The sequence below is a fragment of the Cricetulus griseus genome, chromosome 2 (genome assembly GCF_003668045.3).
Source record: "Cricetulus griseus strain 17A/GY chromosome 2, alternate assembly CriGri-PICRH-1.0, whole genome shotgun sequence".
Classification (NCBI taxonomy): Eukaryota; Metazoa; Chordata; class Mammalia; order Rodentia; family Cricetidae; genus Cricetulus; species Cricetulus griseus.
The window spans coordinates 48,838,230-48,860,969 of NC_048595.1; the positions used below are offsets into that span (position 1 = coordinate 48,838,230).

General features: G+C 45.3%; 1 protein-coding gene across 1 annotated transcript in view; it reads right to left on the bottom strand.

Annotated features, from left to right (window-relative positions):
- Positions 1–21,998, bottom strand: part of Cachd1 (cache domain containing 1) — a 220,339-nt gene extending 198,341 nt beyond the window's left edge. The window contains exon 1 of the mRNA XM_027400500.2: positions 21,191–21,998. Coding sequence (XP_027256301.1) covers positions 21,191–21,430 — 240 coding nt within the window. The 5' untranslated portion in view covers positions 21,431–21,998. The remainder of the gene's footprint in view (positions 1–21,190) is intronic.
- Between the last annotated feature and the right edge of the window lie 742 nt (positions 21,999–22,740).

Genomic DNA, 22,740 nt, shown 5'->3' on the forward strand with positions numbered 1-22,740 from the left:
TAATGAACTTTGATACAAATTCTTTCCTGTGGTTTTCACTTCTACCCTTCATTTCACAGATAAAGAAATTGAGTCAAGAAAAAGCCAAGATTCTTGGCAAGGCTCAACTATTCCATAACAGTTCCTAAAAGACAAAGAAGATTGAACATTACTGCATGGAACACTGTGCCTTCCACCAAGAACGTTGGCTCTCCTCAAACTTCTGAGGAACCACACACCTTCTGAAGTGGAAACCCATCAGCTGGAGGAGAAAGCCAGTTGAAAGCCAGGCTGACTAGAGGGGGTCCTATCGCAGATCACTAATTTAGCCTTCTCTCCTAGGCAGCGTTTGAAGTAAATGGCAAGAGTTCAGAGGTCAGACAGGAGGAAGTATGTGCTGTAATTTCTTCCCCCTAGAGGTACATGAGTGTTTTCTATTAACAAAAACCCCGTGGCCAACAAATTCTGGGCTTGGATCAAAGGGCCCTCCAGAGTTTAAGTCATAACATCACAGACAGACATTTCGAGAGGAAGCCAGGCCCAGTCAGACCTGTGGGACCAGGGAGAGGGTTGTTTTTGTCTTTCAAGTGTTTGAAACATACCCCCACCCGAAATTGCCAAGTGCCAGACAAAAATGTCTCCTAATAGTTATTCTTCACTGATAGACGGAGGCTATGCTGAAAGTACAGGAAAACAGTGAGCAGAAGCTGAGGTAGAGTGGTCTGTGTCTAAGGGCAAGGCCATTGGGAAGTGATATTTGGCAGCCAGCATGGTCCATTGAGCCGTATCTGAGTTATGTAATGACTAGCTATGTAACAACTAGCTAGTACTTAGTGTGAAACAGAAGACACAGTAAGGGATTTGCTGGGTTAAAGACTCCCCTCCCTAGTCCTTCAACACCAGGGCATTCTCCTACTTGTTTCTTATCAACATACCCAGGATACTTCTATCCTTCAAGACCTACAAGCAAGGTGCAGAGCACTGAATTTAGGGCAGAACACCGAATTTCTGAAAACCCAGAACATTTGCCTGCACAGGGAAATGTGGCTTGCACTTACTGAGACTTCTAACACAGTTACTATGCTCGGTGTTCTCATAAACCTTCTCATTTAGCCCGGCACTAACCTCTGGTATATTCCTTTACCTCCATCCTTTATTTTTCAGACAGAGTAGCCCAGTCAGGCCCTGAGCTTGAATATTATTGCTCTCACTGGCATTGCAACAAAATACCTGACAGAAGCCACTTAATGAAGGGAAGAGTTTATTATGGCTCACAGTTTGAGGATAAAGTCCCTCATGGCAGGGAAGGCATGATGGGAGGAAGTGTGCAAGCTGGTTACTTTGCATCTCCAGTCAGGAATAAGAGAGAGGAATGCTGATGTTCAGTTCACTTCTTTTTATCAGTCCAGGACCCAGCCACATTCAGGGTGGGTCTCTCTTCTTCAGTTACACCTTTCTGGGAACATTCTCATAAACATATACAAAGGAACACTTCCAGTAATATTAAATCTGTGGAGCTGACAACCAAGACAAGTCCACCCACTTGCCAACTTGATACCCAAGCACATCATTTTTAAAGGAAAAGAGTTAGGATGAGCAAGATGGTTCTGCAGGTGAAGGCCTTTGCTGCCCAGGAGCCCATGTGGTAGGAGAGGAAAAACTCCCACAGTTGTCTTCTTACCTCTACACATGTGCTGTAGCATACATATGCAAACACATGAGCACACACACTCGCACGAGCATGCACACACACAAATAAATGCTAAAAATAATTTCTAAGGGGCCAGGCGTTGGTGGCACATGCCTTTAATCCCAGCACTCGGGAGGCAGAGGCAGGTGGATCTCTGTGAGTTCGAGACCAGCTTGGTCTACAAGAGCTAGTTCCAGGACAGCCTCCAAAGCCACAGAGAAACCCTGTCTCAAAAATTCTAAGAGAATATTCTACCCTTGCCTCTTAAAGTCTCATTTTCATCTCAAATACAAAATGCATAGTCCATGTCTAAAAATCCCCAGGATCTTTAACAGTCCCAACACTGTTTAAAAGTCCAAAGACCAAAGTCTTTTCTGAGACACAAAGCCAGCTTTCAATTAAATGTCCATTTAAAACAAAAACAAGCCGGGTCTTCCCTGCAACTTAGGCTTCATGTTCACAGAGTCCTTGCAGAGACTCTGACCCAGCCTCATATCTCCTGGCTTTAATAGCTCTCTGGAATCTCTGGGCAAGTTTCAATGACTGCCTTATTCTTACATCTTTTCATGCCTATAAAATGGGTGCCACATGGATCATGCTAAATTCTGCTATCAACTTGGGAAGTAGGGTAGCCCCCTTGGACCACACAGCTATTCTGGCTTCTGTACGTCTTGGTGGTTGAGTCTGTACAAGTTTCTTTGGCAGTTGTTTGCAAGCAGGGAATCTAGTTCAGAATCTTTTCAGATGAATTTGCATTTTTTTTTATAAGCTGGAGACTTGAATGGGTGGGGTCTTGCCCTTATGGGACCTTTTCTATTGTCCCAGTGAAGAACACTAGATTTCTCTTGAATAAGGCTAATCCCTTCAATAATTGCAGCTGCTGTTCCCATCTGCCTTATCTGTATCTTTAAATCCACTCAAGTTATTTTCTTCTCCAAACTGTTTTCATATCCCTTTGCTCTGCTTGTTGCTCTGGAGGTCTGGATCAGAGCTGTGAACAGCCATCATGACACAGCCAGAGTGCAAGTCTGTCTTGAGATTTCTCCAAACAAATTAGTCTCTTATTGTTCAGGTCACAGGATATAGGTGAAATGTGACCAAATCCTTTGCCAGAATGTGACATGAATGGCCTCCATCCTAGTTCCTGAACCTCCTGAAGCCTCATGAGCTAGGCCTTCCCCAGTATGTTTCTCCATTCTTCCAAATTCCCACCAGAATAGCTCAGTAAGCCATTTATAGTGCACTGGGCCTTCTCTGGCCCAAAGTTCCAAATTCTTCCACAATACCTCCCAAAATCAATTCCTAGTCCTAAGAACCAAGTTTATTATAGCAACAACCCTACTCCTGGAACTAATTTTTCTGTACGGTTACTTTTCTCATTCTTATAACAAAATACACCACAAAGGCAACTTACGGTTTACTGAGATTCATCATTTAAAGGTACAGTACATCATGGCAAGAAAGGCATGATGGCAAGATGAGTCAGCTCTACATGCATTCACTATTAGAAATTAGACAGTGATGGGGTCTGATGTTTAGCCCATTTTCTCCTTTTTTATAACGACAAACTCTGGACCATGGGCACCACATACATTTAATGTATATCTTCCTACCTTATTTAACCCAACTTAGAAATTCCCTCATGGATATGCCCAGGTTTTTATATTCTAGATGATTACAGAACCTGTCAAATTAGCAATCAAAAAATTAACTATCACAACTTTTAAAAACATATTTATTTCATCTCTAATTGTGTACCTGCATGTTTCTGTGTTGGTATGTGCAGGCACCTTAGGAAGCCAGAGGCCTCCTGGAGGGAATAGAGTCACAAGCAGGCATGAGCTGCCCGGTGTGAATTCAGGGGCAGAACTCAGGTCCTTTAGAAGAACAGCAAGTACTTGCTCTTAACTGCTGAGCCATCTTGTCAGTCCCACCTCCAACCCCATCACAACTTCTAATTCTCCTGCCTCGGCCTCCAGAGTGCTGGGATTGTACATATATGCCACCATGCCTGGGCTTGCCCAATTTGTGCATCGAGGAACCTAAGGTTCCTAGCGACAGTGAGAGAGCTTGGACTAAAATCCAAGGTTCTCTATCCTGGCTTTCAGGAGTAGTTCTGAGAACAAGATCTGCTTTCCCAGCTTCTGCATGTCTCCAAAAGCTGACTTCAGATTGAGCTTCTAGAAGCCAGAGTGCTACAAACCAGGCTTGCTTCACCAGGGAAGCCTTCTGAATTACTCAAGTATGGCTTGTAGCTTGCAGGACTCATGCCTTCAAAAGCACATCCACAGAGCTACCAGGTCAGCTTCCTGGCAGGGCAGGGGTGGGGGAGGGAAGGGGCGGGGAAGGGAAGGCTCAGGAGAGGGAGCCTGCTTGGCTATAAAAGAAATAAGAAACCAACTTATGAGTTTCCTGAGAAGCACTGAGGAAGACTAGAGCACCGTGATTGTTTCCAGGCCACTTGTGAGCCATCTGAAGACTCCTGGACTAAGAAATACAGCTTAGTTTAAGGCAGACTGGTATGAAAGAGTTAATCCCTCAGAATTGGTCCTCCAAGGCACATGACCCATTCACATCCATGAAGCCAGAGTCTTAAGCTTTGCATACAAGGGTCTGAACTGACCCTTGATCCCTGCTGTTCCCAGCCTGCTTACCAACCAGCCTCAGAAGAATGTGTGCCCCAGCCCAAGGGGAAATCAGGCTGTATTTGATCAACCACTCTACTTCAGTGGGCCCAACTACTACTTGGCTAGAAGCAGACATTAAATACTTATTAAATGAAGCATTACTTACTTCATTATTTACTTAATTCTTCCTGGCTAATTTGGTTCAATCCAAAGATTTAAGAGTTTGCAAGGAAAAATGGAGAAATGTAGACAGGAAAAGTGAATGCTACGTGGAGAAAAACATTTAGAATTCTTATTGATAATAATAGTATAATATCTATATATTTTTAAATCTTATAACTGAGAATGTAAGGATTCAGGCATTATGCTGGCCTACGTCACCTGGCAAAATGTACTCAGGCAGTACTTTGGTTAGCCCAGGGTTCCATGAATACTAGTCTGCACGCAGGTGCAAAGGGCCCCTTTAAAAGAAAGACCCCTGCCCATTTATGATGTCTCTTTCCCACTGTTCCCCTGGGGCAGAGAGGACTTTTCCTGTCTCCTTTTCCTGTCTCCCTCTTCTGTCTCTCTCTCTCTCTCTCTCTCTCTCTCTCTCTCTCTCTCTCTCTCTCTCTGTCTCTCTGTCTCTCTGTCTCTCTCTCTCTCTCTCTCTCTCTCTATATATATATATATATATATATATGAATATGAATATGAATCACATCTACAGGTCTGTTTCCCCATCCACCTGCCCCAGGACCGTGATCCTCGTGGTCCCAACCCATTATTCTTTACTCCTAACAGAGAGAGCCAACCTCGGAGGATCCAGTCAGTCCTAGCTGCAGATTCCACAGCTTTAGGGTTAACCAAATGACGATAGAGTATATTGGGATAGAGTATATCTGTACTGAAGATGTGCGGAATTTTTTTCTCATCACTATTCAATAACAATGCAGTAAAACAATGTTGTATGTGTATTACTAGTAATCTAGAGGTGACATAAGGTCTCCAGGAAGATGCGTGGGGATCACCTGCAAATGCAAGGTTAACCCTGCGCAGGTTTGGGTTGTAGGTCCTGCAATCCCCTGCACATAGCCCTGGAAGGCTATGTCTCAACTCACTGAATGAGGCACTCTTTGGCTGAGCTTACGAACATGTTGTTGTGCTGAAAGGAAAAATGATGGCTTGACAACAGTCTTCTCTGCAGACTTCCCACATGACCATCAGTGGTGTGTATTTTGAGGAACAGCAATTCAATACCTTCACTTCAACAATCTATGACCAAGACACCAAATGAAAATTAAACAAAATTCATCACAGTCCTAAAATAATTAGTCATAACTCACATCAGATACAAGACAAATTTGGAGGTGGGGGTGGGGTGGGGTGGGAGGCACATAAAAGACAATTCTCACATGTTATCTCCTAGATAAGAATTTACCATGTCAGGGTGAGATTCCTCATACAATGAACCTGAGTGTTTGAAGCAGATACCCATTGCCTTGTAAAATTCTCAAAAACAATTTATTACATTTGTGTTTATGTTCATTTGAATATGTATTGATTATGATTTAGTTTTGATAGTGCAATGAATTACTGCAGACTGTTTGAAACCCACACCTTAATTCTATTTATAACTCTTCTAATATAATCATGCCATAGACACAGTCAAGTAAGAAACTAGAGATGGGGAAAGAGAGATTGACTGGTCAAAAAGTAGAAACTGGCAAATGGCAAATTATAAAAACATTTGCCACTTGATGTTTAAAAACATATTCATCTACAAAATGTACTACACTGTTACGATACCTATGATAATATTTATCATATCACATAAATGCTTTAGCAATTCCAAAGCACAAACACTTCACAAAAAAAATTAAACTATGTTCTAATATATGAAATGAAGCATTGTTACCCACTGGTTTGCGGTTCTTCCAGTAGCTAAGTGGATTAAACTTCCCAAATACCCATGCTGACTTAGCTTGCAGTAGAAAAGCTGTTAAGTCAAAGCGTGGTAACTTGAATCTCCCTAAGTCAGGGGCCAGCTCTGGTCAATGAAACTGGAGAGGTGCTGCAGGAGAGAGAGGGTCTATGTGGTCCAGGATGACCTGTACCTCACAATGTAGTCCTCTCGGGTCTGGAACTCACAATCCTCCTGACTCAGCCTGCCCACTGTGTGTGTGGCACGACCATATCTAGCACTCACAGAAATAAAAAATAAAACCTAGGTGGTGGGGAATCCAGGATAACTAACTAGTCATCGAGAATGTTCAAAACGTTTCCTCATTTTATTGCCCCCTGGAAGGATGACAATGTGTGGACATTTGGATCCCTGCCCTTTGCCCAAATGGATTATGCAGCAATCAAAAAATGTGGATTGAATCCACTTAATTCTAAGAGATCAGCTTCAAAATAGGTCCTGGTTGGTGCATTTGTTTGTTTGTTTACTTTGGATGTGTGTGTGTGTGTGTGTGTGTGTGTGTGTGTGTGGTCTTATTGAGACAGGGTTTCTGTGTATAACAGTCCTAGCTATTCTGGTTTCTGCTTTGTAGACCAGGCTGGTCTCAAACTCACAGAAATCTGCCTGCCCTGCCCCTCCAGTGCTGGTTTTAAAGGTGCGAGCGCGCGCGCGCGCGCGCGCGCACACACACACACACACACACACACACACACACACACACACACACACCTCCTTATGTTTTGGTTTTTGAGACAGAGTCTCACTATGTAGCCCTGGCTTGCCTAGAACTCATTTTGTAGACCAGGCTGGACTTGAACTCACTGAGACCCTCCTGCCTTTGCCTCCTGAGAGCTGGGGTTAAAGGCATGCACCACCATGAGCAGCATGATTGGCATAGGGTTAAGTAAACAGAACTCCTGTAGTCCACTAACATCCAAAGAGAATATGTCCAGAGTTCACTGGGGCATCTTTCATTGAGCAGGGAAGAGGGACCCTCTGCAGAAGGGTGAAACCTCTGGAGACCTGTAATTACTGGATTTATTTTATTACAGCCTGAGCTTACATCAATAGTTAGAGGTTGGGGAAGTCAAAATAGAAAGGCGAGATGAACCAGTCAGGCAAAATGACTCTAAAGCAAAGGTCAGTTCAACAATCTTGTGCCTCAGACCTGCATGACTCCCCATTCCTGCCAGGATAAATTCCAGACAAGGACTTCCATAGAGATGAAGTTGTCTTCCATCGGCTCCCATTCCCATCCTGGTTCGTCTGGTGCCTTCCCTCTGGAGACCCCGAGGCCCTCACTCACATCGCTCAATTGCCCAGTCCCCGTCTCTCATCTTTCTTTAGCTCTGCATGTTTAAATGTTGACTTTTCACTTCAAGGAATATAGGCCTCTCTAAGGCAGGGCCTCTTCTCTGGCTGGTTCCTAGAACTCCTTAGAAGGGTGCTGACACAAGCCCAGGGCTGAACCGCAAACCCTAACAGACTGGCTGACTCACACCACCTGAAGACCTACAGGCCCTGGTAACCTTTAATCCTAAACAATGCTGTCTTGATCAGATAAGGAGTGCAAAATTCACAGCTCTCTGATGAAGACTGTACATGTTTCCCAATCACTACTCATTCTCTTTAATCCTGGATGCCATCATATTTCCAAATAACAAAAGGAAATTTCCTGGGAGAACAAACAGCATCACTTGAAAACGCCCCACTTGTAGCATCAGAACTGGCATGGATGGGAAGAATAAAAAGCATATCTGACTGAACACTCACTCAAAAGAAAAAAGAAACAGCTGGAAGTGTCAAGATGGCTCAGTGGGTAAAGGCACTTGCCAGCAAGCCTGACAACTTGAGTTCAATCCCTGAGACCCACACAGTGAAGGGAGAGAAATATCTGACCTCCACACCCACACTATGGCACGGGAATGCCCCACCCCTACACTAAATAATTTTTTTTAAGTGTAAATGATAACAGAAAAGTTTATATGATAATAATAAAATCAAAATTTTTATGTCTAATTATAAAAATAAAATCAAAATTTTACTTTTAATTATAAAATGAAATAAAATTATTTTAATTACAAAAATAAAAGTAAAATTATATGTATTTATAATTATACAAATAAAGTTAAATTGAATGCTTGATGCTCACACAAAGATTCTGTTGTAAACTATCAAAGCTACAATAAACGGTGAAAAACTGTCATCCTCTATAAAGAACACATGTAATCCCAACACTGGAAGGCTGAGGCAGGAGGATTCCTCAGCCTAGGCCAGACTGAGCTACATAGTGAGAGCCTCCCTCAAGAAAGAACACATTTCAATATACATAAGCCTAAAAATAATGGTAGGTGGGACAGGGATGAGGGGGGAGGGGAGGTTGGTGGGGGAGTTATATCTGAGCCACTGTGGCAGGATTTTATTACCACAGCCAAGGTTGATCCTGGAAGCTTCTTATTTTAATAGGAAAAAGAATTACATAGGGAATGATGTTCACTTTTTAAATCCTAGCCCAAGAACAATGTGGCCACATTTGTATTATGTTTCCTGGAAGCCACAGGGGTTGTTTACATTGGAAGAAAAAGACAAGTGGCCTGCCATGGATTTTCTCCAAACTTAAGAGTCTGTCACCTCACCACACACCTTCACCATTCAAACAGGCACCATCCATGAACAGGGCCAAGAAACAGCAGTGACCGAAACAATACGTGCCTGTGAGAAGTTAAAAGGAAAAAAAAGCAGAATTGTACCTGGCACACAGTGTGTGTTCAGTAAATACTTCATAAATTAATTACCTAATGAATTCTAACCTTGTGAGAAAGGAGTTAGTTCCAAACATACAGTAATTTCAAGTGCATACACATTTTCCCCACGCTTAAAACATAGCCCAGCTTTCTCCACCATGAAGAACCTAAACATCAAATCCCACTAGTACTCAGAAATTTACATACTGGGCATTGTTCTGGATCACTGATATATCAGAGGCATTTTCAATCTTTTTGTAGCAAGCTCCCAAACATTTCCCAGTATGTCTAGAACAGTGAATGAAACTGGCATACTAAACACAATGGGGAAAGCTAATTTGGACTATTAACTATTAGAAGGCTATAAAGTCTACCATTCAAAGCCTCCTGGGCAATTCTTGCAACCTAGACTTCATTTCTTGAGTCCTCCAGGTAGGTCACAGACAGTGCTAACCACCCTAAGACTCCCTGGCAGTGAGTCTGGGCTCTTTCCTGAGCATGCTCTCCCTCTCCAGCAACCCTCCCGCCATGCTATAACTGTTTACCAGTCTTATATAACATTAATATCTAAGACAGGTATGCAAATAAAAATTCCACATCTGTTTTTAGTTTAAGTTGTTTATTTACCGGTTTACTATTAATAATATTTTGGAGATATGGTCTATGCTGGCCTAGAACTCACCATGTAGCCAAGAATGACCTTGAACTCTTGATCCACCTCTCCTCCTTCTGAGTGCTGGGATTTCAGGCCTGGGCTACCACACCCTGCTTTTATAGTCATCTGCCTTTACACTAACTCCAGAAATTTCCAGTTTCAAGCACCCATAAGAGGTGTTATGGGTTTACAATCAGCATACAGCTTAGTCTTGCCTAAGATGCACAAAAGGCCATCATTTCTTCACGAAACCAACTCTGAATAGCCAAGACTGTCTCCCTCCAAAAGTTCCTCAGGTTTCCAGGATTTATTTTTCTGATTGTCTCTGGGAAGGGAACAGAACTATCCACAGAACACACACACACACACACACACACACACACACACACAGCCACTCCCTCCAGCATTAGCCACGGGCCTCTTACCCAGAGAAGAGGCTGATGAGGGCATGGGACCCAATCCAGCACCTGCCAAGCTGCACCTTAGACAGAAGACAGCAGAAGCAAACAGTAAAATAGGCCAGTGTCCCTCAGAGGCACCAAACGGATGAACAGCACAAGGTGCTCTGGTGAGTTAGTGAGGACTGAGGGACGACAAGATCCCTCAGGCCTTTCTTTGTTTTTAATTTTTATTTATTTTTATTCTATGTGCATTGCTGTTTTGCCTGCATGTATGCTTATGTGAGGATGTCAAATCCCCGGAACTGGAGTTACAGATAGTCTTGAGCTCCTCCATGGGTGCTGGGGGAATTGAACTCAGAATCCTTTAGAAGAGCAGCCAGTGCTCTTAATTGCTGAGCCATCTCCCCAGCCCCTCCATAGGCCTTTCTATGCTTTTGATATTCAGTGATCAGGGGGTGTTGGGAAGTGAAATATTTAAAACACACAACCCCACATCTAACAGACATGCAGGTATCCTGAGATGCTTTATAAATACTGCACATTTATAACAAAGAGACGACATAGCCAGCTAGATGCTTATTTCTCAGTTATCCATAGTAACTGCCAAGGCATTATGGCTTTTCGGTGATTTTTTTTTTAATTCAACACAGTAACATGGAACTATAAAGACTATTTAAGCTAATGATATCAGGAATGGAGTTGGAATAGATGGATGAATCAATCAGTGTATTTGTAGGTTGTTACTTCTGGCTATTCTTGGAGAAAGGAAGGAAGGAAGAGATGGATAGAAGGACGGAGGGAGGAAGAAAATAAAGAAAATGTTGGCCATCATACAGTAGAGTTGGTCTGTGTTGCTTCCTAGGATGGGCCTTATCAGTTCTACCACAGCTGAAGAGATTCCAAATTGCTTTATGACACACTTGGATTTTCTCCTGCTAATAATGCCTCCCCTCCTGCCTATGACTGGCAGGCTTCTTCCACACCGCAGTAATGTGGGACAGCTAATTATCTACCAATCCACCTTGCTATTCCGCACTTGGCAACTTTTATCTGCACAGGACAGCTGCACTCTGTGTGTTTGAAGTAACATGTCAGTCTCTGCTAATGCAACAAGACTTACATCCCTAATGATGTCTCCACACTTTGAAGCAACAACTCAAAGCCTAATTAAAAATTCAGATTCATTCTCACTGGCTTGCTGATTTCTTTTTTAACACTGTCCCTCCACCAGAGCCTCCAAGTATCTTTTAAAATATTCCATGCAAAAATAATATAAATTATATTTTTAAAAATCCAAAGGAAATCAAGAAAAAAAGGGGGGGCTGCACTCTCGGGCTCTGGTTGGAAGAGAACCAAAACACCGTTGTAGATAAGAATGGAGGACGTGGGCTTCTGCTCAGCACAAAGCGTGGCACACCCAGGGAAATGGGGACTATAAGCCACTTTGCAGTTGATCCACTAGGAATTTGGAGGTGGGAGCTTTCAAACTGTAATTAACTCAGTTGACTGTGGGAAATTTAAGGAGGAATTCTACCTTTGAACTCAGAAAAAGAAAGCAGGGTTAAAAAAAATATATTTCAATAGCAAATGTCATTCACATTGTGTCATCACCAAGTCAAACTCCTCCAGAATTACTGCAATTTCCACTCAAAACAAACGAAAGGATTTCATATTCCCAATAACTGGGGGAAAGATCTAAGTCCTTTAACTCAATTTCAAAACAGAACTTTGCCTGAAATGACAGGTGACATTTCCTTCTGTGACTTTTATATAAACAAACGCTAAAGGACCTAAGTGGTTCTTCCCCTAGCCTTTTTTGAATGCTTTGCCTTTGCTATTGTATTTATGTTTTGTTGATTTACTTATGCCTTTCTTTATTTTTGCAGTTCTGGGGATTGAACTAAGGACCTCACGAATGCCAGACAATGACTCTACCACTGAGCCCTATTTCCAGTCCCACTTTCTCTTTGGAATAAAGAGTTAATTTAGTAGTCAGGGTTCACAATGGTAGTCAGCAAGTAATCAATACCATTTGCTCCTTCAAAACAGTATCTAGCACTCTAAGTCTCAGCATCGCTGAACTTTCTTCTGTGGCTCACTGACTTTTAAATACTAAGTGATAACTTAAAATCACGTCATCAGCACTAAGCTGAATCATCACCTTCATGGTCTCAACCATAAAGGAGCTAAACAGTTCCCAAAGGAGGAATGTTTGGGGCTGATTCAAACTTCCTTTCCCAATTCAAGGCAATGGGAAATGGGACTCCCACAGTATCAGTATGAGAATGATCAGAAAGTCCGAAGACTGAGAATAGAGTCTACAGCTACAATATTCCACCAGTAGGAACTCTGGTGAGCTAGTTTCTCACTGGCCTGTAGCTTCCAGGTAACAGATCACTCACAAGTAAGAGCAATATATCTGACTGTCTCAGGGTTGGTATCCAATGGTCTGACAGTGTGGGCAACAGAACAGTATGGAGGATAAGGCTGTTGCATCTGGTTCTGTCCTATCTTCTAGAAAGAAGCAGGCTCTCCTTGAACTGCACCTGGGGCTATGGGAAACAGAAATGGAGCAGGCCCTGGCAGGTGGTGTTGGCTATCACAGCCTTAAACATCTTAGCTGAGTTTCCTATGTTCTAGGCTTGCTCCAGATTCCAGATTCCTTTCCCCAAACCACACCATCTCTAAGCCAAGGGGTTCAGGCACATGAAACAACTGGTTCCCAAACAGTGGGTAAGATGCTGCCAGCTATGCTGAAAAAACAGGAGGCTCCAATTTGGAAGATATGTGGATATATGAAAAGATATATTAGGAGATAAACGGTACTAGCCAAACTTTTAGGTTGTCATATATCCCTGCAGGAAGAGCTACCCTAAAAGACTCAACTGCAAAGACAATAGGTCTCTGTAGGAATCCACAGCATTGACTCCATTACATTTTGACTTAAGGTCAGAGAATTTTTACCTGCCCTTGCTCCTCCAAGGTGAAACAACAAAGATGTCTGGTCTAAGATGTAAAAGCAACAGGATGCTTGGTCTAAGGTGTGACCATTGCATGCCCTGCCTAAACAACAGAATACTTAACTCAGGATATAGTTACTTGATGTTTCCAGTAATGGAGAGGTAATTACTCTGTTCATTGTATCACTGGAAAGGAAGTCTTTTGCCTTCTCCCCCTCTTTTAATGGTGGTATAAAAAAAACTTTGAACATTAAATTTTGGGCGGACTCAGTATTTATTGAACGCCCTCCTGTCTCTAACTCTTGCTTCTTGTTGGCTTCTTCCCTCAATTCACACTCCCCTTCTGAGGTAGGGGCCCAGATTGGCTAGTAGATCTTCCTCATTCAAGCTAGTAGAAGTAAGGTTGCTGGCACCTGTCAGAAATGAAGTCTTGACTGCTAAAATGATCCTACGGGTCCCACAACATGACCTCTGCCCTCCTTGCCCAACCTATCCCATGCCCTTTCTTCCCTTCTCCCTGAATTTCAAATGCCAATGCCATCTTTCCATTCAATAGGAGCTTTCTGAGAAGGCCACTCTTTGGGGGGGAGGGGGGGAGACAGAGTTTCTCTGTAGCTTTGGAGGCTGTTCTGGAACTTGCTCTTGTAGACCATCGAACTCACAGAGATCCACCTGCCTCTGCCTCCCAAGTGCTGGGATTAAAGGTATGCGCCACCTCCGCCCGGCTGAGAAGGCCACTCTTTGACTAACCTACCCTTACATTCATCTCAGGCTAGACCCTTTCCCCATCAAACCTTTGCCCATCCCTGACACCCTTTCTTCAAGCATCCAGAACACCTCTTAGAATTGTGTCACTTTGTAAATTAACTGATATCTCAGGAGTGCCTGGCACAAAAAGAAACACTTTTTTTTTTTTTTTTTTTTTTTTTTTTAGATTCATTATGTACACAGTGTTCTGCATGCATGCATGCCTGCAGGCCAGAAGAGGGCACCAGTTCTCATTACAGATGGCTGTGAACCACCATGTGGTTGCTGGGAATTGAACTCAGAACCTCTGGAAGAGCAGTCAGTGCTCTTAACCTCCAGCCCCAAAAGAAACAATCAAGTATTTGAAATCTATAACAAGAAACTCATCTCTCAAGGCAATCCATTTTAGAATGCTTCATCGTCAAAGACTTCTGCTTTATAACTACACAGAAATTCTCTTCCAGCAGGGTCTAAGTACGCTTGCTGCTCTTACAGATTGATAACTCAAGCTCAATTCCCAGAATCCATGTCACAACTGTAACTCCAGCCACAAGGGATCCAATGACCTCTTCTGGCTTCCAAGGGTACCCACATGAAATGTGACACAGACATAAGCATAAATGAATCTGAAAGAAGGAAGGAAGGATCTTCCCCATAACCTGCACACAGCACTGCCTTATCATCCAGAACCCACTGATAATTCTAACCCAGACACTACTAAGCAGTGAGAGGCCTCTGGCTCAGTCTTGCCTGCAGATGTGTTTGTCTTGGCCTGCACTGTTTCAGTATTACTATTTTCATCTGAACCAAGGCTTTCTATATCTCCTGGAAAACAAAATGATATAATGATACTAGCCTGGACATTGTCCCCATATTGCCTCTGGGCAACCAGAAGGAGAACAGTAGGTCTGCCCTCCTGCAGCCCTGGCAATTCCTCACAGCTACAGTGTCCTATACCTCTCTTACTGACCTCCACCCAGTCCACTTCCTCTCTTCCTTCTGCCCAACTGACCTTGGACAACATTAGATGTGGCAACCCTGAAGGCACCATAAATCACAATCATGGCAATTCTTTCCATTCTGTAGGTTTAACCTCCTAAGGAGAGGGGAACTCATGGGAAAGATGCGGGACACCCCTTACTCCTGCATCTCTCAGCTGCCAATTCTGCAAGGAGGCATGTAGTCACAGACTACTCAGAAAACAAAGAGGTATATGGAGCAGCTTTTCCCCCTTAGACCTCAAAGGTCTCCCCCTTAACAGCTTGCCTTACCCCCAAATCACTCTGGAAACACAGTGTGCAGATGATGTTCACACTACGTCAAAGCACATGTGTCTACGCTAAATACCAACCACGAGAAAACAAGAAACCTCACGGCCTCCTGGGAAAACAGCTATGAAAACAAGGGACAGGAAATGTTACTAGGGGGAGACCCAGAGATTTTCTACCGAGAAGACAGGACACAGGGCAAAAGTACTAGCTATTTAAAATTCTATACAACGGGAAACCAAAAGAAAGAAAACACTGTTATCAAACATTCAAGATGATAATAAATTAAATTCTAATGCAATGTGAAATGTTACAAACAAAACAGCAGCATGAGGAATTTGCTTCCTATCACCTGGGGAAAGGAAGAGCAGGTGCAGGCAACAGCAAACACAGCCTGACCACTCACTAGTCAGCTGGAGGTGAGAGAGATGTGCACTCCTATATTACTTTCTTTGGTTTCGTATGTTTTTAAAAAGACAACTTTGCAGTAACAAGTTTAAGAGTAAATAAATAACTACAGATTGCACTCTAGTACTTCAGAAACCCTAGAGGGTGGTTTGGCAGCACATGCTTGAGGTCTGTCTGGACATGATACCCAGGAAACACTGGAGCAGACGCATGGCCATTTTGAAAACCCCCATATCTGAGGATGACATGAGCACTTGTCTCTGGTGGGAGCTGCAGGCTTCTGTGTTCTCAGTTTTACATCCCCACACTGAGCAGACCTCGCCCAAATTTACATATTTATATTTCTGTTTATTGAATGCTCTTCTGCAGGGCCCTGTGCTGCTTGTCTGGTTTTGGTTTGGTTTGGAGTTTTTGCTGTTTTTTTTTTTTTTTTTTTTTTTTGTGGAAAATATCTCTCCCCCCATGAACCACATGAAATGAGAAGGCACTGAAATTCAGATGGGTTTAATAACATTTGGGAAGAAGTTACACAACTAATAATTGGCTGAGTCAAAACAACTGTCACTGTTATCCATCCCCATGATATTCTGAGGTCAGCGGATTCTTACAGAATCCAAGAAGATCCACAATGGGTTTCACTCCACCGCCTAGCAAAAGTGGAGTTTTGGGAGGCCCTCACCTAACCTACCCACTTAAGCTAAAGGAATCAACTTGGCAAGCAGCAACCAGAAATAGCACCGACATGTTATGAAGTGTGAAACCATGGCCTTCCCCTTCCCAAGCCCAAGTACAACTCAAGCAGGGCTGGCAAGGAAACTAACAAATGCAAGGCATGAAGCCAGCCAAGGCAGGCATTAGTGCAGAGGAAGTCCAGCCAGTACTAAGACAACAGCAGTCAGCAGAAGTCATTCAATATGTTTTTCCTTGGGCTCATTCTTAAGTTCAAGTTCAACTCAGAGTGACCTATAACGGTTCTGTTTTCTTCTCCAAATATTCAATTCTAGAAGGAAGACAGAACAATTTTCCCACTAAGATTTTTATACACAAACTAGTCCACATTATTTGCAAATAGTTTTCCTCTAAAATAGTGTGTAGTACATAAATATACATTTAAATCATTCAAAAGCAGGTTATGCCTAGGGTGGTACACAAATTAGAAAAAAAATATAAACCTCACCTAAGTATGACTGAATTAGCTTTTGCTTGCAGTCCAGCCTGAGACATCTATGACCAGGCATCACAGATGTGTGGCCAAAGAGATGTGATACCACACAGGATCTATACGGACAGGTGGAGTCAGAACCAGCCTTCTCATGAAAGCTTCCCAGCCTCCTCATCCAAAGCCAGCAAAGAGATGAGCAATGCCTGAGGACTGCTGATTGGCTCGCCATTGATTCCACTTCAGAGCCAGCCTCTGTCTATGAACATTGCACTACAGAGGCCAAAGCAGCTAACTTCCTTGATCACCACAGGAATAGAACAAGGCTGTTCTGTGGCCCTGTGATCTCCCCCCCCCCCCCCCCCCCGCAGCACTCAACAGTACCTTTCAAGGCCTCTAGGCCTTACCAAACCATCCGTATCATTCTGCTTCCTTCTGTGTCTACTCCTATTACCAGCTGAGAGACTAGGATAGGAATAGGAGTGGGGCCAGGCCTTGGTCAACTTTTATCACCAATGAAGTCTAACCCAAGACCTCTCAGAGAAGAAGCCCTCTACTCCAAACTTGTTAGAGATGTACAAAATGAGTAACAGTTTGGGTGACTCCTGCACTGCTGTCCTGCTGCACAGGAAGGCTTCCCTGGAACTGGGAGCTATGTTCACTGTTTGCAGCATTGCTATTGAATGGACACCTCTGCCTACCCAGACCCTTCTACTCCTGACATCGCCCTGTTTGTTCTGGCTGCTGCTCTAATGGAGATGAAGCTCCAACTTGCACTTCGGATTTTTTTTTTTTTTTCTGAAAGGAATGTCCTCCCTCTTTCTCTTCCCAAGCCCCATGCAGCAGCTGTCTGACCAACCTGCTGGTGTGTCTGCCAAGTTCACGACAATCGTGTCCAGCCCAGCAGAGCTAGCACCAAGGCGGGCACACTGGCCCCAAGCCAGACCCCTCGCTGTTAGGAAGCCTCAATTGTCATATAATGTTAAGTGGGCTTATAAAATGCCTGGTGAAATAGCTCCCAGGGTAGATATGCCTTCTAACAAGCAGGCACTGGGGATTAAGCATTTTACCTATGCAATCTTACCTCTTCTTCTAGACCAGTGGTTCTCAACCATCCTGATGCTGCAACCCCTTTAATAGAGTTGTAGTGTCCCTCAACCGAAACATTAGTTTTGTTACTATTTCATAACCATAATTTTGCTACTGTTGAGTCATAATGTAAGCATCTATGTTTTCCAATGGTCTTAGGCAAACCCCTGTGAAGGGGTCATTTGGAAACCCCCAAAAGGGTAGTGACCCACAGGTTGAGAACGAGTGTTTAAGGCATACCCTTTAAAAGGCATTGTGGGAATATCTTCTTATAATTCCCTAAACACCTAACAGAGCTAAAAACTACCACATTCATGAACACTTCTCAGCCACAGCTTTATGGTGATAGGTGTTACGTCACCACATAGTGATAGCCTTCCTGTATTTGGTCCCCTCCAAGCCACACAGCAGATCATAGGAAGAAATCACCACCATCCACTGTACAAAGGAACTCACCCAACTAGCAAGTGACTCCTCTGGAATCCAGATCTCCAGGACACCCATGGGGCTCTTTTCACTGTGTGACACCATTCAACCAAAGCTTGTTGCATAAATGAATAAGCAGAAACAAGTCTCCATGACACCTCCCCTTTCTGCTCCCTGGACCCCAGCATTGATGGCTTCAGTTCTTCAGACTCCCGAGGAGACAATGATTAGGTTTCTGACTTTTACCCATGATCTATGATGTCTGCTGCCAGGGAGGCAGTATTCAGCGGCAGCTTCCCAGTAAAACCGATTAGTGTAAATCACATCGTTTAAAAATTGGGGGTCATTATTTAAAAAGGAGCAGCAACAAAAACCATCAAAACAAAAACATGAGTAGGTAACCCCAGTTGGAAAACTTTTCCGAGAAAATTTGTGAGACAGACTGCTTTTCAGCCTTCCCTATGAACAAACAGAAGACCTATGGCATGGGAAACCGTAGCACTGAAAGGCTGTTTTGCCTTTGTGAGTTTTCCGGGTCCAGCCTCCAGTGAGTAGTGTGTGCTGCTATTGGAGCTCCAGCAATACAACGGGCCTCACTGGGAAGCTACTTTACAATTTCTCCAAATGAAGAGTTGCTTTTGGAAAATTTCAGCAGCGAAACAACTTAAAGGGTCTGGAAACTTAAAAATTAACAGGTCTACAGATGGTTTCTCATAAAATGCCAAGGTTAAATAAATGGAGTCAATCTCTTCACTGGAGGTTGGGGGTGGGGGCAGACACTCTCTTCCTGCAAAGCCTTGATGTCTCAACAATTTTTTTGGTGTGGAAGTCATCCAGCTTAACTTAGCATCCACATGGGCCATTTGTCCCTGGAGCCCAGAACCCACATTCCAGAACAGAGGGCACACCATCTTCATTTTGGGCAACGGGCCCACATTCATTTCAGATTCACTGAACAAACCCCAAAGTTCACAAGCTCTATGCTGAGAGCCAGAAATCTAACTAGCATTGGATTAATTATGCACAAGTACTTCTCCCAAAGTTGCCAGTCCAGCTACATTCAAAGGAGACTCTTCCTGCAATTTCCCAGATAGGAGCAAGTGGCAGATCAATGCACTGCTCAAGAAGAGGAATTTAAATACAGTAAGCACCTCTCTTTCAAAAAGGGAGAGAAGCCAGACAAAACCCTGTCCACAGGAGGTCCCCTTCCACAATGAGGTTGCAAAGGTGTTAGAGGGAGGCCAGTTGGGAGGGGATAAAGGGCCATTTGGGCACACACACCCCCACTGACCCGAGCTTTTTTCCTAAAGTGTCTAAAGTGTCTCCCTACCTGAATGACAATGTGTCAGGATCAGATTTCACCTTTTGTCAAGGACCAGGGTGAGAAACAGTAAAACTTCTGCTAGAATCTTAGAAATAGCAAGACTAAAGGAAGGGGAGGGGGTGCCATCCTTCGTCTACCCTAGAGATGGGTGAAGGTGGCAAAGGCCGCCTAATCCTGAAAGCAAAACCTCAAATTGCAACACATGAAATCCCTTTTGCTAAAAGAGGTTCCTCTGTGGGAAAACACAATCCTGTTTGTGTCTAAATGAACTGCATTCGCCAATGCAAAGCAAACCTGGAAGTCTTTTATTGCCTCCCCAAGGCCTTCCACTACTAGAAGGTCAGGGAGTCAGGAACCAGAAAATGCACATAGAAGAAATTAAAACTGAACCTAAATCTAAAACAAGGTGATAGGAGGTAATCGAAAGATGCACTTTAAGAGAGTGGCTGTTGTCGTGGAAATAAAGAGAACCCCCCTCCGTTGCATGTCAGGCCCTGGTTTCTGCAAATAAATAAAAATTTACCCTCCTAGCAAAGCTATCACACCACCTTAGAAAAGCTAGCACACCACCTTAGAAAAGCTAGCGTGGAGAAGATCTATGGAACTTGCTTTAAGCAAACTGCAACCTCTTAGGAGGCCAGGGTAGAGTTTAAAAAGAAAGCAACCCATCAGAAACCTGAATCCCAAAGAGAAGCAAAGCACCTCGCCTGTGGGAGGTGGAAATGGTCACTCAGGGTTCGAAATCAGAAACCTATTGAGACCACATTCCTGAAAACTTGCTTCTTTCGAAGACCAATCCCGTCATCATCGCTGCAGAAATGCAGAGTCTAGAGAGCTAGGCTGTTTCGCTGGTTTCGTACTCGGAATGTCATCTCATCAGTTCCTAATTGAGTGGGGCTCCTTCGCCAAGATGAGGATAACGGCGCGATAGGATCTCCAGGTGGTTGCTGTCTAGCAATTTTTACAATTGTGGGTTATTAGTAGCATCGTCAGGAACCCTTATCAGCCGAAGGCAATTAATCTACAACCCTGGAAAAGCCAAAACGGTGTACACGCTGGGAAAAATGGAAGCCCTATTCACCTTGTCCTTCCTCCTCCCAGCAAACCAAAAATTACACAGCGGACAGCACGCGACCGACAGCCGCAAGAGCGGAAAGCAACAAAAAGAGTCCCCAAGGGACTGGAGCTGGGGATCCGCCAGGCCAGCCCGTCCCCTCCCCCAAAGCGGCGGGGCTGAGAGCACAAGCCCTTGCTGGGCAGCAGGGACCCCCGGCAGTCGTGTGGCCGGGCGAACACTCTACCTTCCCTCTCTCGCCCACCCGTGCGCCAGGGTTCTCCAGGACACTAGGAGGTTTTTAAGAGGGCGGAGTGGGGGGCCTTGGAGAATGCCCGGAGTCGGGCGGGACATGCTGCCTTGGGACGGGGACACAAAGAGGGAAAGGGAGTTTGCAGGAGGACGGGTGAAAACAAATCTGCGAAGGAAGAGAGTGAAAACTGGGGAGGGAGACGCGGGTAGAGTGGAGAATCCCTCGTCAACATAATGGAACCAGGGCCAAGGAGAGAGGGGCTGTGCTATGGAAAGTGGGTGAGGGGCTCTGCAGAGGAGGGCAGCGGCAGACGAGTACACGGGACAGACGGGATTCGATGTGGCGGGGTCTGCAGGAGACGAAGGGTCTCACAGCCTGCAACAGCGCTCATGGCAATGCCCTGGAGCTCTCTCTGTGCAGCGGGCGAGCACTGCAAGTGGGGCGGCGCGAAGAGGGTCGCTTACCTGCATGGTGACCACCCCCAGCTCCTCGGCCGCCAGCCTCCGCATCTGGCTCGCCAACACTTGTGCCTCGTCCAGGATGGAGACGTCGGCGTCGGCCACGGCGCCCAGGATCCAGCATGCCACTAGGCAGAGCAGCCAGAGGGGTGGCCGCGGCGCCCCAGGCCAGCCAGGGCAGCGGGGACAGCGGCGGACCAGAGCGGTCGGCCTCACGGTCTCCTCTTCCTTGGGCTCGCGGGCCATGCCGCCTGCGGCCACTCCCCGCCGACCGGCTCCGGGCGCTGGCCGCGGGAGGCGCAGCCCGCCAAACTTTCCTGTCTCCTGCGCTCCCGGCTCCGCGGCGCGGCGGCGGTGGCTGGCAAACTTAGGGGGCGCCCGGCTGCAGCGCGGGCGCGCGGGCGGCCACCATCGTCCGGCGGCGGCGGCGGCTCCGAGACCGCGGCGCCCGAAGGCCGGGGCGGCTGCGAGCACGGGCGGAGCCCCTCCGCCTTCGCTTCTCCGAGTCCCGGCGCAGCCCGAAGACGGCGACGGCGCCACCAGTGCTTGCGCGGCGGCGCGGCTGGCGCGGTCTCCCGGCGAGGAGGGAGAGGGAGGTTTAAAAGATCCAAGTGAGAGAAGAGAAAGGAAAGAAAGCGGCGGGGGAAAAGGGAGGTGTCTGGTGCCACCACGCTGCGCTCCGGCTCCGTACACTTCCCGGCTCCGCTGCTGCCGCGGCTGCGGTGATTTATGGAAAGAGGAGGGAGGCGGGGAAAGTCCCGCGCTCGCCCCTCCTCTCCCTCGCTTGCACCGGGCGACGCCCCGGGAATCTAGGGGCCCGGGACGCTAGGGATCTGGCTTCCACAGGACCCGCCTGACCTGGAAAGGAGACTACTGGGACCTTTTCATGGCTGGCCAGGCGATCCCTACCCGCTCTCCTTGACTCGGCCCACCCAGGGGAGCTCGGGTCCCACGCGTTACAGGTTCTACCCACCCACCACCCAAAGTCCCTTTTAAGTTCTAGAACTCTGGTGTCCTGCCTGACAGAGATCTGGGAAGGAGACAACTGCCTTTTGAGCCTCAACTCGCTTTCCCTGATGTTATTAGTAACAATAGCTCGTCCTCGTGGGCGCAGCAGACTTGGTTTGTAACCAGCCTATTGTACTCTTGGGTCTACATTCAGTGTGTGTGACTCGTTATCCTTTAATCCCAGGACAACCCTAGGAGATAGTATCTTGATACCGAATTTTTAGGTAACAAACACTGAGGTTTAGGGAGTTGCAACAAACAGCTGGAGGTCACCCAGAGATGAGCGACGACCCAGTTTAAGTACAAGCATTACTTTCAGGCCTTTGCTCTGACCTTCCACTGGGTTCTGTCTGTCTCTCTATGGAAATCCACTTGACTCCAATACAAGCAAAAATAAAAACAAAAAGAAAGCTGAAGCGGACTTCATAGCACCCACCTGCTCTCCTAGGCATGGGTGGGCACAGCTAATTTTCCAGTTCGCTCCTGACTCCTGGATCAGGCTCTCTGAGAACCACCATAAGGAGACAAGTGGGTGGTATTGTGTGTGC